Genomic DNA, 18,530 nt, shown 5'->3' on the forward strand with positions numbered 1-18,530 from the left:
TAGTTCAGTCGACTGGTCCCATATGGCAGGGTGAGACTGCACTTCCACAATAACTCTTTCTGTATCGAAAGACATTTTCCTCCGACCGTGCGTGCGACCCGTATCACCTAGCGTTGTTGACTGAACGAGTCCGTACGTGTTACCGCCGGCGGGCACCGCGCGCCATGCCGCGCGGGCACCCGCAGCGGTCTCCGTCGCAAGGAGGCGGGCCCCGCTACGCGGGTGCAAGGCGCGTGTCCCCGTGCGGGGCGCCCGCGCGGATCTCCGCGTCGCACTGTGGGCTGAAAATCGGCTTTCATAGACTTAGAGATTTCAATCTGCAAGTGTCACTTTTTTTGCCGGATATTGCTTCTTTTAGTCATTACTATGTACAAATATGACACCCGACTTGATTATATGCAAAAACAAAAGAGTTATAATTTTTTTTCGAAAAATTTGTATGGAACTTGTATGAAAAATCGAATTATCTCAAAAACGGCAAGGATAACCGTAATATCCTTACAGGTGGTTATAGTACTAATTATTTATGATTTTTTGGCATACTTCAGATAACGGTCATAAATGCCGTTTTTTTTTTAAAAATCGTCAAAATATTTTTATTTAATTTTACATATAAAATGAAATAATTTAGTCTTTTAGTTGAAGAACACTAACTTTTTACAACACAGAACATAAAATAGCATCACCCCTATACTCCCGAAGAGTAGGCAGATATCTTAGTACACCCACACACTTAAAAAAAGGTTTAGTTTTCTAATGAGTCCAAAAGCAAGGGATTAGGCAATAACAACTATACAATATGTACAATTAAAATATAATTAAAAAAAACAGTACCTACTTTAAACACAACATACAGAATATATAATAACTAATAAAATTTGATGAATTAATAACTATTTAAACCTATTGGTACAATAAACTTACATAAATAGCAAAAAATCCTCTGACTGCTTCCGTGGCGCAGTTGGTCGTATATGCGACTGCTGTGCACGAGGGCCCGTGTCCGAATCCTGGGTTGGGCCAAAAAGTTTTTGTGTGGTTTTCTGATATATTCTCAGAATTTCTGAGGTATTTCGGAAAATTCTCACAAAAATTGCCCGAAGTTAGGATTAAGCCCCTGTGCCTCTGAGGGCACGGTAAGCAGTCACTCGGTTCCAGCTGTCATGCCCATCAATGACAGTCGATACAGGGAGTCAGTACCCTCAAATGATCTGACACCTGATCTAACCCTTGAATACCGTTCACCTTTTGGGTTGCGGATGTCAGATGGCAGTCGCTCCGTGGAAAAACGGATACTCAGCCAAATTAAGTTAGACTGGATGCCGACCCCCAAAAGCTTGGGAATAAGACTTGGAGGATGAAATAGTAAGAAATCTTATTAATATATATAATTTAATTTACATATTCTCTTTATCGCTTTCGTTTTCTGACTCTAATTCAGAGTCAGAATCCAGATTGGACATATCTAAAAACTCGAACTCAGTTTGCTGAAATTGAATTAGATCAAGAGTTTCAGCAAAAAAGCTCTGCTTTCTCTTGGCATCTAAATTAGGCCGTTGTGCACTAAGAACAGGATCCGAAGACAGAAGAAGCATATTCAAGATGTCTTGATTTGAATCTTGCCTGCTTCTTTTCCGAGAATGATGTTCCCGGAACCTCCTAAAATCTTTATTTCGAGACTCTGAGGCTTCTTCCGAGAGAGTCCCAATGGGCACAATGTCGTTTTTCTCTATAATGTCAGCCCCGTGAATTAATAATTTATGCACAGTTGCGGACATATAGTACCAGCCGTATAATTCCACGTACTTTTCTGCTGTTTTGCGGGCATAATCTTTAAATTTGACAACGTCAATCTTATCTCCAGATGTGATTGCCTGCAATATCACAGCGAATCTCTTGATCAGTTCTTCATCCAACCCTGTAATAGCTGCAGTTTTTTTGGGAGACTCGAAAAACCTTCTTGCTGTATTCCCATCATTCGTAGTTCCTGAACCTTGTTTCACAATATCAATCAACAAATTGAGCTCATCTTTGAATTTCATCTGAACCAATTTCTTTCTTGTCTGCAACATTTCTTTGTGCTCATTACTTCTCGCAGCCCACTGTTTGAAGTCAAGTCTGTACGCAATATGTAACAGACATTCCATGCAATTTATACGGGCGTGTAAGGATGACAAACCAAACTCATATATATCAGGACACACAGTTTTTGATGTTACAGCATCTAAACAATTCATCTCTGTTGGTTTCGCTAAACACAGATAACACGATGCATTTGATCTGGCTTTAGAGAGATAAGTGCAGACTTTAGCATCGATCATTGTCATCATTAGTTGATGAGTCACACTGTTATTATTAATGCATGCAGTGGGTATAAGAGCCTTAATTTCATCATCCATTTGTCTTTTGTGATCAATCACAACTGCTTCGCTCTCTTTTACTAAAGTAAACTGAACTGGACGACAATACAAAGCCGAACAAGGTTTTGGGTTTGTCCATAAAGTATTATCTCCATCTGTAAGTTTTAACGGCACCAAGGAGGTCATGAAAATGCTCGAATCATCTTGCTCACCTTCCATTTTCTGTTTGTATCGGCTTTGGTTGGAGGCACCATCAAATCCCCACTTAGTTATCAGCTTTAGCTGTTTATTTTGCACATCACCAGAAAGATTTTGAAGAATCCTAGTCACCGTGATATCAAGTAAAGCTTGAAGGGTAATCCTTGCCGATGAATCCGTAACTGATACTGATTGCTTCGGAGGGTAGCAATCAAGCTTGGTTTGTTGCACTTTATAGTAGGATGGATAAATACCCTCAGCACCTTCCCGAATGGCAGCCTCCCGCAACGTAATATATTGCCACTTTGACAATTTTAGTGAAAGTAGTAATCCAAGCGCTTTCTCTGGTGTAAATATGACTGTTTTTCTTGGTTTCTTAAGCGATTTATTAATTGTAGCGGCTGCTTCTGGATTTTTCATCATATATTCAATCACAGATGCGATATCATCATGCCCTTCTTTTTTCAAACGTGCTGCAGCTGCATATGCCAACTCACAGGAATCTTCGGTTGCATGTTCATTAGATCTTCTCTTTTTCTGTTTGCTTCCCAGATCTTCAAATGGCTTTCGGGACCCTTTCGTCATTGTTCCAATAGACGATGAAGTAGACGGTTCTTGAGAGACTGAGTATGCTTTTGGCTCCTCAGCAACATTTGGGTCTTGATTAAGAAAAGTTTGCACACAACTTGGCCAATCAATATTTGCTTGCAGCCAATCCCCATATAATTTCCTAAAATTGTCAATGAATCGATTAGATTTTTGCCACCTCTGTAAAGCAGCTCGCGTGAATCTCCGACAAAACTCTTTCAGAGTTACTTGATCTTCAGCCGGAAGGCAATCACCTATGCGGGATACAATTTCACCAAACAATACTTCATGATTAAGCAGAATGCCACTTGTTGCATGACGGAACTTACAAATTGGGGACCATTGTCGCTGATCATTCTTCGCGGCACCCCATATCGCAAAAACACCTCATTGATCAGTATGGTGGAACAATTCTCAGCTGTTGCTTGCTCTAAAGCAAATAGTTCTATCCATCTTGTGGCTAAATCTTCTACTATTAATATCCACGATTTGCCATCGTCCGATAGGGGTAACGGTCCAAACAGGTCAAAAGATATTACTTCAAATCTTTTGTTAATGGCAGACGTTTGGAGTAGACCGGCAGGTTTCAAATTTGAAGGCTTGTAGCGTTGACAAGCGATGCAATTCCTTACGTAGCTTTCTATATATTTACGCATTCCTTTCCAATAGTACCGACGTGAAATTCGTTGCATTGTTTTTTCTGACCCGTAATGTCCAGCCGTTGGGTGATCGTGGTATACGGACAAGATATTTGCCCATTCATGCTCAGGTACAGCAAGCTGTGCATTATCGGTATCTGCATTAGGATTGTAGCGATAAAGAAGTCCGTTATTCATCATGTAACCCTTGTTTCTCCAGTACGAAATATCCTCATGATTATTGGCATCTTCTAAAGCGGTAACTATCTTCCGAATGTACTCATCCTTCAATTGTTCTGCTCTAACTTCGCTGGGGTCACGAATTGGTATGTCTACAGCAACAGAGCAAATACCACAGTCTTTCTCAAGATCTTTAGTACATGGTGGCCGCGAAAGAGCGTCGGCAACAACATTTGTCTTCCCCGGCGAGTATTTTACGGTGACATCGTATGCTTGCAGTAGTAATGCCCATCTTGCCAATCTGCCTGTAGGCGTTTGAATAGTCATTAACCATTTTAGGGCTTGGTGATCTGTGACTACTGTGACGGGTGCTCCTTCTATGTAGCCACGGAATTTCGTCAATGCCCAGATTACTGCCAAAGTAATTCGCGCTCTCTTGTACTATAATTTCTCTCAGCTGAAGTGAGGAGACGGCTGGCATATTCCACTGGATGCTCTTCAGATCCCTCCCCCTGGACCAGAACCGCACCGATTGCATAACTACTTGCGTCAGTCTTAACGATATAGGGTTTCGTACAATCCGCTTGTTTAAGTACTGGGGCAGAAGTCAGTTTTTGCTTTAATATTTCGTATGCCTCCGCTTGTTTCTCACCCCACTTCCAAACCGCATCCTTCTTCGTCAGTCTCGTGAGTGGCTCCGCTATCATAGAAAAGTTCTCGCTGAACCTCCTATACCAAGAACAGGTCTGTAGGAATGAGATAAGGTGCTTTAAATTCGTTGGTGGCGGTAGATTTGTGATGGCTTCTACTTTATCAAGGTCAACCTGTAGTCCTTCAGGGGTGATGTAGTGGCCCAGATACTTTATTCTTGATACAACAAAGTTACATTTTTTTTTATTCATCGTCAAGTTGTATCTTCTCATCTGCTTAAAAACTTCTCTCAGATCTTCAAGATGACTCTCAAAACTGCTAGAAAAGACGATCAAGTCATCCAAATATGCTAGTAGCTTAATGTCTGCCACTCCCGTACGAAATTGGTCGATCAGTCGTTGAAAAGTTGCAGGGGCATTTCTCAATCCGAAAGGCATGCGCTTGAATTTGTAGATGCCAAAAGGACAGATAAAAGCAGTTTTGTCTTGATCTTCTTCTTTGACGCTAACCTGCCAGTAACCGGCTTTAAGGTCCAAAGAAGTCATGTACGGTGTGGGTTTCGCCTCATGCAGAAGGTCGTCGATACGTGGTATAGGGTAATTATCCGGAATAGTGATAGAATTCAACCGCCTATAGTCCACACAAACTCTAATTTCACCGTTTTTCTTGGGGACCATAACCACCGGAGCCGCCCATGGAGATACACATCTTTCTATGATACCTTCTTTAACCATCTTCTCTACTTCCTTTTTCAACTTTCTTTTCGTGCAGGCGATAGTCTATATGATGTGACGCACGGACGTGATGCACGGGTTTACCATTGGGTTCAAATAAATCGGCATATTCAACTAAGAGTTCTTGGAGGTCGCGTTCTTGGCCAGGTGTAATGTCGCTAATTTCAAATGCGTCGATGTTCAAGCTCCAATCTATACTGCCATCAAACTGATCTTGCGAGTGAGGGGACAGCATGACACTTGAGTTTTGAATCGCCATCTGTGAGTCACGCCAGAGTCGTCTCATTACGGGTGAATAGCCATCAAATAACCTAGGTCGCTTGGGTGGTGTATTCGGATTCACATTGATCAGGTTATTCGAGTTATCCTGTTGGACCATGCCCACCCGCCCTACGGGCAACTAATTCAATGTCAGTGCATTCACTGAAACTTCCTTCGGTGGAACTGGTGAACTTGGCGGTGTATTTGTCAACGATGAAAATGGTGAGGGTAATTTGACATTGTTGAAAATTTCAATAGCTGTAATATTTTCTTCGTTTGGCGAGAACTTGGTGAAACCTTCCTCGTACAGCTCGTATGCTATGTCAGGAGTTTCGACAAACGACATAGTGAATTGCGGTAAATTGAGAATCATGCCCGCATCCTGTATGAAGCCTATCCCAAGAAGTGTCCTATTGTCTCTCGATTCGGGAAGTATTACAAAGGACGTTAACACAACCTTTTCTTGAATTTGGACGGGCACTTTCACAGTATACACTTTCTGGTTTTTCTTTATTCCATCGGCAAGAGTTACGTTTGCAAATTCTTCGCCGAACGACAATCCCAGGTCTCTCAGCTTGCAAAATAGCCCATAAGAAGCAACACTCAGTTTGGCTCCGGTGTCAATGTTAGCACAACCTTTTATGCCCAGTATGTTTATAAATACAACCGGTCTGCTTTTCATATCTGCCTGAATACCTACTGCACAAAAACCCAAATCATTCGGTGCACGCTGTGAGGGACGGCGACTAGAGCATGTTGTGCAATTCGCTCTGATCACTCCTGGAGCACCACAACCATAGCAGGAAAATTTTGGCTGTGAGGGAGATGGCATCTGAGTAACTGCTTCCCTTTTTATTATTGGTTCTGGATGGGTTGAAGTGGACGATGCTGGTACTGCTAGTTTCTCCTGCTTTAGTCTTTTACGGCATTCATTAAATGCATGACCGGGAAGCCTACAAAATCCACATCGTAACTTTTTGTTTGATTTACTCTGATCGGAGTCTTGTTTTCGATGCATCAATTTTTCTTTTATGGTATTTTCGATTCCTCGTGCAACCTCCAACAGATCATCAAACGTAGTTATCAGACTGCGTGTGATGTGTGACCTTATGTTGACGTGTAAAAGGCCGAAAATCATGTCAATTTGCTGCGTTTCCGTGTGTTTTGGTGCCGGTAGCATAGAAAACAACATCCTGTTCTTCGCGACAAACCGTTCCGTAGCAAGATCAGGTGGTTGTTCTTCGCCCATAATTTCTTTATATAAAACATATGCAGGTTTCTTAGGCGCATAAGCATTTCGTAGCCTATGTTCAAACTCAGCCCATGTTTTGATGGTATCCTTAACACCTTGCCACCAAATAGCCGCTTCTCCGCGCAAAACAAGCGGTATTCCCATTAAAGCTTGACTATCCCCGATGTTTTCAACAGCTATAAAGGTGCTCACTGCAGAAATAAATGTTTCTAAGTCTTCCTGTCCACGGGTTCCATCGTAGGTATGTGTACAATTCGCCATCGAACCTGTACGAGTAGAACATGAAGTTATGGAGGCTATGAGGTGGGTCAATTGTGCATCACTCAACGTCGTCATCTTGTCTTCCTTTAGACTTCCACAATCTTGATTCTTAACGGCGTATGTAGTGATTCTTCCTGCCTTGGTTATGTACGTCGCCGTCGGCCGCACGTTGGTCGCCAGTGTGGAATTAAAACTCTCGATGTACTTCTTCTAAGACTTTATTCTAAGGTAACAATGTAGATAACTTAAACATGAAACTAAATAGTGCAAGGTCCGGCAGATGTTCGTATACACGAAGCACCTCTGTACGCAGGCACTAGCCCTAAGGGTCGGTTCATATCTGACGGATGATGCGTCGAGCGTATCATCGGTCGCGTCTATTCGGTCGAATGGGTCGGTTCATATCAAACGGAAAATGCGTCGAGCGTCTAGTCAGTTTCTACGTTTAGCATCTACAGAGTGGTTGTGTTGTGTGATATTGAATTTTAAAATGAAGCCTAACATGAAACGTCGATATTGGGTGCATCCTTTAAATACTAAAAGAATATCAAGTGGCCAATTTAATTGTCTATATGCAACGTTAAGAAACTATCCTACAAAATTTATTCAGTATTACCGCATGTCCATAGAATCTTTTGATGAACTCCTTACGATTGTGAAATGTTTTATAACTAAATATGATACGAAATTTCGATGTGCCATTACTCCTGAAGAAAGACTGACTATTACATTGAGGTAAGATATTATAGGTAGATACAGGTAAGTTGTATAATAATAACTGCTTTTGTTCTTGACATTAGTATTTTAATATTATTGACATGTATATTAAAATGATACAAAAATCCAAAATCAACCAATTTTTAAATAAACGTAACGGATTAACTCTGCATTAATGCTTCAATATCTTCTTCAATTGAAACCTGCGAGGTCGCTGATTGTGGTGAGTCCGTATAGTAGTCAGTTGTATAGTAACCGGCTTATTTGGAATTAACTGAACAGGAAAAAACAAGCATTCATGTCCATGACAAAGTTGCAGCATTGGAAACAAAAATATTGAATATTGATTTTGAAAAAATTGAAAACCATTTACCCCTGGAAGACATCTACTTAGGAGGCAATGTTACTGCTTTAATTTCAATGATCAAAAACAATATGCATCCAGATCAAATAAGACAGTAAAAGACAAAAATGTCTTGAGTTTTACATTGAAAGTCTTATTCAAATAAAAAATCGCTTCCCTTTTGAAGATGAGCACAGACAAAGGTTGAAAAATTTAAGGTTTTTAAACCCTGACACATTGCTGGACTCAAATTTAAGACGTTCTGTACCGTCTATAGCTCATTTAGGGCAAATGTTTCCAGGTAATAATCATTAACTTCAAATATTTTATTTAAAAGTTGAGTCTGTGTCTTATTTAGTTTTCAATTAATAATTTATTTTCAGGATTATGTCCAACAAATTTGACAGAATTAGACCGGGAATGGAGAACGCTAAGAAATACTAATCTTCCATTTCAAGAGGATCAGCTAATCAAAGCAGATGAGTTTTGGCGTCATATTTCAAAAATAAGAAAAGGCGACTCGTCTCAAATGTTTCCTTTACTGGCCCAATTTGCGCAAAATTTATTAGTATTGCCACATAGCAGTGCAAATGTCGAGCGTCTGTTTTCTGCGATCAATTTGATGAAAACTAGCATAAGAAACAGACTTTCCACAGAAACGCTAACAGGCTTACTTTTCACGAAAAGTGGCTTAAAAATAAACCGCGAGCCTTCGCAGGAACACATTAAACATTTTAATAAATATATGTATAAATTTAATTTGTCTGAAAATGATAATAAAAATTGAATAATTTAAATAAATCGATGACCCTGAAAGTAGCGAACTTTTTTAAATTATCTGTAAGTGGTGGTTTCACATGTAGAATGTAGATATTGTAAAAACTAACCGGCTACTGGAATATTTATTTATTTATTATTATTTTTGTTCACGGAGATATCTCTCTAACCAGTTTTATCTATCTGCTGTCTGTCTGCAACTTTTAGGGTCTTATGAATTGTCGTTTTATTCACTTTTACCTACCCTACTGTCTTAATTTCAATCAAAAAAAAAGTACGTAGATCTACGTATTTCTCATATGGAAATTTTACTATTTCTACGTAATTTTCTAATCTGGCCTACGCCTTTTTCAAAATCCAAGTTGGCAACACTGCATTACAGTCCGTGGAAAGTTTTGACCCATAATTTCATCCTTTGACCAATAATCAGCTATTTTTGGTAGCTTCACCAAACTCATATACAAAATCAAGCAAAAAAATGTTTCATCTCGGTAAGGTAAGGTCATTGCTGACCGACGACTTATAACTGCATAAATAATGACTTAACTTAACCTCTGTTAATAAAAACATAGATTTGAACAATAGATTTAATCATCTAATCAATAAAACATGTAGTCCAGATAGAATTGTGTTTTTTGCTTGGCCGTGGGGAAATTTATCGATGGTAGCATCTCTTTCTACCTTATGGCGCGTTTACGTAAGGTCGGTCACCGAAGGCGGCGGCCGCATTCGGTTTAAACGAAACGCTTACCTAAATTGAGTCGTTTACATTGGTCGGTTAACCGAATTCGGCGACTTGATTGATGCGGCGATTGTACATTGAACAGTCGGGTTGCCAGCATCGTCATGAACAGTCTTGTGTTGGAAGGATTTTTAAATGTGTGCGATGTAATACAAGAAGTTTTGAGGAAAAAATTGAAAAATAGGAGTACAAAGAGAAAGAGAGTGTGGATAACACCTCTATTAAGTCAACGGTCTTTGTTAGGAGCTTCAGTGTTGTTGTGTAATGAATTCAAAACTGACGATGATTTTTTATTATTTTTTAGAATAGATAAAAACCAATTCGAATGGTTACTGAATGAAATATCTCCGATTATAGAAATGCAAAGCACATTCAGAGAGTGTTTAAACGCTAAAGTAAAACTACAAATAACTTTACGTTTTTTAGCAACAGGCGATTCTTACAAAAGTCTTGAGTTCTTTTTTAGAGTTTCTGACAGTGCTATAAGTTTATTTATTCCAGAAGTATGCGATGCCATTTCTGAGACGTTAAAGTCATTTATCGAGGTAAGTGGTTTATGTAGTAATTAGTTTAATGTAGTTAATGTAAGTAAAACAATATTTTTTTTTTACAATCAATATAATTTCAAAATTAAGAAACATAGGTATTATGAATGTTGGATCGTTTCCAGAAATGATCTTAGAGCTAATTGATCATGCATTTTGAGAATCTTCTAGGTTCGAAAGAACACCAATCACATTTGAGATAGAATCGTTGCTTGTACTTAGCTCTATGTTTTCAACTGCTATGTTACTTTGGCTACTAGTACTTATAGTAGTACTCGTAGTATAATTGGGTGTGAAATATTCATGTACTGGATAATTACTTGTAGTATGTGATGTTGTACATTCCTCAGATAAAATCCTCAACTCAAATTCTGTAATAGTTTGTTAGATTATTGATTTTGCTGAAATAAAGTGTTTTTTCGGCATTTGTCGCAACGAAGACGCAATGTATTTGCCAAATATATCATATTCATCTTCCTTCATAGTTCCAACTTCTTTTCTTAGGTTGTCCAATTTCTCCAATGCCACGGCAATCACGTCTTCAGAGTTCTCGTTACCTTTATTTCCCACCACATGGTTTCTTTTGCGTTTAGGTTTTTGAGGTAAGTTTCGAGAATCATCAGAAAAATCAGTTGTATGTTGCGATGTACTTAAAAAGGTATCTTCCATTAATGTGGTAGTTTGCGTGACATCACTGCCTGTATCGCTGATTGTTGAAGCACAATCAATATTTTCATCCTGAAATATAAAACTTTAAATTAGGCACTGGATCATCATGGTTGTTAAATAGGTAATGTTTTTTTTTTCATTTCAGATCCCGAAAACAGAAGAAGATTGGCTTAAAATCGCTAAAGGTTTCGAATTGAAATGGAATTTCCCAATTTGTATTGGAGCACTTGATGGTAAACATATTGTGATTAAGGCGCCACCAAACACTGGGTCAGATTTCTTTAATTATAAAAAAAAATACAGTATAATATTATTAGCTTGTGTAGATCACGATTATTGTTTTACGTATATTGACATTGGTGCAAAAGGCAGAGATTCAGACGGCGGTGTTTTTGATCATTCTCCCTTGAAAACGGCAATTGATAACAATGCTCTTAATATTCCTGAAAGATACGTGTTCGTAGCTGATGCTGCATTCCCACTCAATAAATACTTAATGAAACCTTACCCCGGTCATGATCTTACCGTTGCTGAAAAAATATACAACTATCGATTATCGAGGGCTCGGAGGATTGTCGAAAACGCTTTTGGCATATTGGCTTCGCGATTTCAAATATTTGGTAAACATATCAATTTAAATATTAAAAATACGGAGAAAGTCGTGAAAACATGCACTTTGCATATTCAAATACCTGGAGATCTAATTTTCTATCATTTGTTGAAGAAAACAATATGGACTGCAGTGAAGCAAGACAAAAACGAAATGCTTTACGTGATTATTTTAACAGTGATACTGGCGCTGTTTCTTGGCAAACAAATTGTCTTCAATAAATAATATGTAATTACTGTGTTAATTTAAGTTAATAAAATTGCTTACCATATTTGTATTTGTATGTCTTTTACTTGTATACGTCCTCAAAAATCCATCAGCTATTTCAAACCACGGCATCTTTGGTTTATAAACAGATTGTGTACTGGCACCGGATCGGAAGCTAGTGTCAATTTTTTTTCTTTCTTTAATGTAGGTAGACCGTAATTTTTTTATTTTCTTGCTTATGTCTTGCAATGAAAGTGATGGCGTATTCAACGCGTCTCTTATTCTTGCATAGGTGTTATCTCTTGCTTCTCGACTTCTGTACGACTTATCTGTAACATTCCATAGAACTTCGTTTTCCCGATACAGTTCTACCAAGTGCGTCATTTCCGAGTCACTTAATTTTCGAGAGGCCATTTTATATGCACAATCGTGCGCGTGCGGCGTGTGGCTCGCGCTCTTCGAACTGAGCGGCGGGCTGCGGGCGGCGGGCGACGGGCGACGGGGGACGGGCGGGGCACGGCGCACTCGACACCGACAAAGGGCTCGACCGAATACGGCCAAACCGAATACGGTCAAACGAATACCTGTTTACATTAGTCGGTGACCGAATGCGGCCTGCAGCCGAATACGGTCTGACCGACTTATGTAAACGCGCCATCGTATAATTTCTAATATTTCTTTGTCTGCTTGAAACTTTTTATTTTTATCTTTATAATCATTACTTCTAATCTTCCAAAGACAAGGATTATTTCGGAAACCTATAAATTCATTAAGCAATTCACGGCGGAAAGTGACGGTTTCGTTTTATTTATCTGCTCAAATACCGCAGTAAATAAATTAAACTATAATCGTATATTTAATTAGACGAAGTTAGTTAGGACAGTACAATGATTGGCACTCTAAGCTGACCTTAACAAATTAAAGCTTAATTCTCGTGAATAAACGATAGTTTCTTTATTTTTTATTGTTTTAACGGGAAGTAAGAAATATAGGGATCAATAAAATACCACATTGAATCTAAAATAATATGTTTTATTAACTTAAAAATCTAATTAAACTTATTTTTACGTAATGTTATAGTCATTGGCACTTGAGCATAGAGATTGGCACTATAAATTATATATAATCATTGGCACTTATTGGCAGTCTTCTAATCATTGGCACTTTTTGAAATATTTTCTAACACCTACCTAGGTACCCACTTAAATCTTTATAAACTCTTAATGTACCTACCTAATCTTCTAATAAAATTTTAAGAAGATCTTCGTCCGTAATAGGTTTGTTTGTTTTATTTATATGTTCATTTTTCATAAGACGTTTCGTTTCTTTTGTTGCTTTACTTTCTGATTCTGTTTTAATAAGTTCAATGGGCTGACGATCTTCTATTTCCTCTGTAAATTCTTCATTTTTAGTTAAATGTTTTGTTTTATCTTGATATTTAGTAGTTGAAGGCAGTAGTTTTTCCTGTTCCATAATTTCTTTGTTGCATTCTTTCTCTTTATTCTTTTCTACACTAATTAATCCTTCATTTTTTTCCGAATAAGTGGTGTTTGCTGTTTTTATTACAACATTTGAGATAATTTTGATGTTACTTGACTTCTTAGCTTGATCTGTCTTAGTTTGGCTGTCTGTTTTAATTAGGTTTTTATTTTGGTTATCAGTTTTGGGTCTGTACTTTTTATTTTGTTTGTCAATTGCTTTCTTGGCTTTGGCTAAACGCGTCAATTCTGCTTTTTCTAGCCTAGCTTTTCTTTTATCCTCTTTTTCTTGATTTTCTTCTATCTTTTTTTGTTGTTTTTTTAGTTCCATATCTTCCCACTCTTTACTTGTCAATACAAAAGTTTGGTGTTGTTTACTTACATGTTGCTTGTGCTTTTTAATAGGTGTTTTTGGGATAGGCAGAAAGTCTTTCAATTTAGTTTGTAAGTATTTGTTGCGTTTCAAGATTTTCGTTTGGTGTGATGTCCACGAGCACCCATTCACCTCCAACAAACTCTATATTTTGTCGGCTAGTCGATGGAATACAATATGCAGCTGTGATTGAAGCGTCTTTATCTGGTTTGTTTTCCTTTTGATTCTCAAAAATAACTTCAGGTGTTTTTGTAGTTCTATCCATTGATGAATCATTAGTTGTCGAAAGTGCATAAGGTAAATCTGATACAGGTATTTCTGATTCAGTAGTCTTTATTAAGATATTATCTAAATTATTTACTGAGGCGTCATTAGGTACATTTTCCTTTTGATACTCAAAAATAGCCTCAGGGGTTATTGTAGGTTCTGATGTACATATTTCCATTTCAGGCGCAAATGCAATATTTTGGTTGAATACTTCATAATCTTCATGTATCACGATATCTGAGACATCCATACTGCAATCAATGGGTATCTCGTCAGAATTGGTTGGTGGTTCCGCCAGTGAAAATGAATTTTGCGCCGAATGTTTTGGTGCTAAATATTTGTAAATTTCAAATAGCTTTTTCGCTTCAACGGATTTAGCCACTACCTGAGCCTTCATTTTCCTGATTAGCTGAGGTCCGACTATTTCTTGAAATATTTGGTAATTCATATTCACAGAACTATTATCATCTAGAATGGCACGCTGGGGTTTGGCGGGCATCAGACATTTTGAGTAATCTGCTTCGTCCGGATTAAATGGGCACAACCCACACGCCTTGAAACCATTTATTAGCGTCGATTTTTTTAATTTTGGTAAAACATTATCTAAGATGGACCCAACATCAGTTTTAAGCAATGTTTTCGTCAGGTTATTTGCCCGCCATTCAAGAACAGCTTTGCGCCACATTACTTTGATGGGCCGAAATGCAGCTACGTCAGCTGGTTGCAAAAGTCGGGTTGCATTTGGATATAGAGCTATGAGTATTATGTCTAGGCTTTGGCAAAGTTGTGACAGCTCAAGAGAAGTGTGGCTTTTATGGCCATCTACAAAAAGAATAACTGGAAAAGTAACATTCTTTTTTTGCAGGGCGGGATGCAAAACGTTCTTTATGTATTGAATAAAAACCTCTGCTTTCATCCACCCATTGTCTGACAATCCAATACCCCACTCTTTAGGCACAGACTTTCGAATCTCTGGTCGCATCCTTTTCAGCGAAAAAATAATCATAGGTGGTGTTGTATCACCATCAGCTCCAAAGGTAAACATGACCGTGATGCAGGACTTTGATGGGGCATGGTCTACCTCATAAACATTGTTTTCCCCCTTTGGAGCTATTACTTTTGTATTTTTTGGACACAAAATAAAGTTAGTTTCGTCTCCATTGTATACTCTAGACGGGTCGCTAAGAATGTGAAAAAGATTATTTTCTTTCAAATAATTTTCTATCTGTGTGAACCAGCTTCGAATATTGCTTTCTGAGATTTTTGAACTAGCGGAAGTTACAGCTTCAGATGTTCTTAAAGCAACCTCAGGGTGTGTCAACAACTTATACCATCCCTCACCTGGAGAGTTTTCTATAAAGCTGTTCGATCTGGGATTCGCAATCAAAAATAATTTCACACTTTGTATGACATCCTCTTTACGCCGCGGGAAACCTTTTCGACAAGATTAAATTATCCATTGTACCAGCTGATTTTCTTCATGGCTGGATAAAACTGTGTCAGGACCAGGTCGACTTTTGACGAATTCTTTGGACAACCGAAACTGCAAAGTTGCGCGTGGAATATTAAATTTTTTCGCAGCAGTTAATTTTCCCATGCCATTTTTTATAGCTTCCAAAGCTTTATCCAGCTCCGATTCTGAATACCCCTTCGAATATATCTTTCCTTCCTTAACCTTCGGCATTTTCCGTAAATCTAAAATATAACAATATATTACAGTCACAGTACAGTCATTGGCACATCCAAAAAACTATAGTCATTGGCAGTGCTAAGAATTGATTCTGTATGAAAAAGAACTTAAATGACTGTGAAATAAAGTTCAAAATCTACCAAAATATCCTTTGCCTGAGATTTCTACACTTAAAATACAAGAATCAGAAAGTTTAGTGATTGGCACCTATGCCAATCACTATGTCATCAAAGAAAAAAAAATCATTTATTGGCACTGCTAATAAAACTGTTGCTTTTATTTGGAAAAGCTAAAAAACATTAAAAAGCCTTGAAATAACTGTATTTATTATGGATAAATAAAAACTTGCATCCAGACTTACCTCAAAATAACTTTTTTGCATCGAAATCTAGCCACTAAACCTTAACTTTTCTTAAATTTATAGCAGACTCAACGCAACACATTTTTGAAACAGCTGTAAAAGAAAGATGGTTGACGTTTGAGACAAAACGAAGAGTTGCCAGTATAAAGAATTGTATTTTCTACCAATTTTTGTATTGCCAAAGCATAAACAGAAAATATTATTCTAAATATTCAGTTTAATTTAAGAAAGTGCCAATCACTAGGGGGGTGCCAATATAAGTACCGTCTACCCTACTATATTAATTACTATCATATTAATAACGTTAACTGTGTTGTCAGTTTTTGACGAAATAAAAATAGTGTTGTGAAAATTGAATGAATGATTGAAAAGAATCCTTTATGAATGAAATTGCCTCGATTGTAATAGTGTGCCGAACTGCCGATATCAGGTACTGGGTTCGATTTTTTGTCGTGCTTTGTACATCCCAATAGTGTTGTTGCAATAGCGATAGTTTCGCTATCGATAGTTGACCTTGGAAAATAGTCGATAGCGCGAATAGTCCTATCGAAAATATCGAAATTCTGCAATACTATCGATACTATCGATATTATCGATAGTATAAATTAGGCGATACTATTGAAGTTTGTCGATTACTATCGATAGTATCGATACTATTGCGATACCATACTAGCGATACTATCGATATTATCGAAAGTATCATTTAGAATGCGCGATACTATCGATACTATCTATGATCTATCGACGCGGTTCGATAGTATCGATAGTTTTGTTTTAGTAACTATCGACGTATTTTCGATGCTATCGTCTGGAGATAAAATAACACCTAGTCAGGACATAAATTTATGTAGGTATGTTGATTGTTCAGTTCAGTTCAGAGCTTGCGGACGAATTACGCTATGGACGACAATGAAACAATATTATACATATTCACTGAAGACGATACGAATATGCATAGTTCATATACATCAAATATTAAAGGTAAGTAACATCTTATAACTTTAAACGAGCCATTCTTGCCTATATATATATATATATATATATATATATATATATATATAGGCAAGATGCTCCAACGATTTTCATGAAAACACAGGAGGTTTCGGGGGTGTTAGGTTTCACTTTTAGAAAACGCAAAAAAAAAGGAATAGGAAAACGGTGTTTTGGAAACGGTTCCTACGGTTTTCATGAAATTTATTATGGAGAGGGTTTTTGGGTCTCCATCATCCATTAGTAAAACGCACGCACGTACTTTAAACTCTTAAACCTAAACGCATATATGAACATATCTTCACAGTAACAGTGAAAGTATATACATAAATATATGTGTTAGCCATGGATGAAAAAAATTGTTTTTGTTTCAGTGGATAACAGCACTCAAACGCGAGAAGCCGATATAACACTGTTTGAGAAAGGATCCGAAAATAAGCTTTCGTATTCGACTCGTGACTTACCATATATCAATTACTATCCCAATCGTAAAATTTCGGATCCTCGGAATGAAGATATGGCTAGAATCATATTATATGAATTAGAGCGCTTGCCTGAAAATCACCGCATCGCTGCATTTACAGCAATATTCAATGAAATAAAAGAGCAGCAACGCAAAGCATCATCTTCACATACTACCAATACTAGAGGAAGTTCAGAAGACCTCAAAATATTAGATTTAAAATCAAGGGTCGAAAGAAACTTGATAAAATTACACGGCGATGCATTTCTTTGAGGATTAATTATATTTTTTTAAAACTAAATGTATCACGTAGTCTGCTCATATTCTAGATAGATGAGTGCTCAACTGTAACCTGTTAATTTTATTTAGTTTATTGACAGTCCTTGTGAAAGAAGTGAAAGCAGTGCCATTTAATTTTCTAATTAACAGGATCTCATAGTGGTAAAACAAAAACAAGTGTTTGTGTTGTATTCATAGTTTTATTAATGAAAAATAGAAAAAAAACAAAAATCAGTAAAATAAATTCACTTGTTGTCGTAAACCAAGATTATAACTTAAACGGATTGATAACTTCCAAGTAATTAAAATCTTATATATCTAAATAGTTTAATCACTCACTCATCTTTAAAGCCGTAAATAATTTAAATTTCTACAATGATTTAATGGATTACTTGCAGGAGGCATTATAGTAACCTACTGTACTATTATGAAACTACTCTGTTGAAGTGCCTACATTAAACATTTACTTCTTATCACTTACAAATTTGTTTTATTTATTATTTGTCGGAATCAGCCATGTGATGCAATATTCGCAATGTGCATCAATGATGATTAGAACGTTATAAGGAGTCACTACGATGTCAATTAAGTAGTAAAAAAATTAACTTATCTTTCTAAAGTTACTAAGAGCGTTTATTTGTTTTGAGTTGAAAAAAATATCTTCAATATTTCTTAACAATTGTATGAAGGCCTCAATTTGCCTTTTACAAATATATATGCAAAAAAATTGAAAACAATTTCTAACTGTATATTATTTATTTCTAATTAAAGCAAATATTACTAAAATAAAGTATAAATACATTTTATAATAATATACTTTGTAATATTTGCTTAAATTCAAAACAGATTTTCATTAAAATATTGTGTGCAATATTGTTCCACATATTATCTGTAAG

At 37.1% G+C, this 18,530-nt stretch overlaps 1 protein-coding gene and 1 pseudogene across 1 annotated transcript; one reads left to right on the forward strand and one right to left on the reverse strand.

Annotated features, from left to right (window-relative positions):
* The first annotated feature begins 9,218 nt into the window (after nucleotides 1–9,218).
* Nucleotides 9,219–11,776, forward strand: LOC142982750 (uncharacterized). The gene is made up of 2 exons (XM_076129428.1): nucleotides 9,219–10,247; nucleotides 11,062–11,776. Exons 1-2 carry the CDS (start codon nucleotides 9,807–9,809, stop codon nucleotides 11,749–11,751), a joined length of 1,131 nt encoding a protein of 376 aa, XP_075985543.1. The 5' UTR covers nucleotides 9,219–9,806; the 3' UTR covers nucleotides 11,752–11,776.
* A 1,542-nt stretch (nucleotides 11,777–13,318) lies between these two features.
* LOC142982749 (uncharacterized) lies at nucleotides 13,319–16,501 on the reverse strand (annotated as a pseudogene).
* Between the last annotated feature and the right edge of the window lie 2,029 nt (nucleotides 16,502–18,530).

The sequence above is a fragment of the Anticarsia gemmatalis genome, chromosome 22 (genome assembly GCF_050436995.1).
Source record: "Anticarsia gemmatalis isolate Benzon Research Colony breed Stoneville strain chromosome 22, ilAntGemm2 primary, whole genome shotgun sequence".
Classification (NCBI taxonomy): Eukaryota; Metazoa; Arthropoda; class Insecta; order Lepidoptera; family Erebidae; genus Anticarsia; species Anticarsia gemmatalis.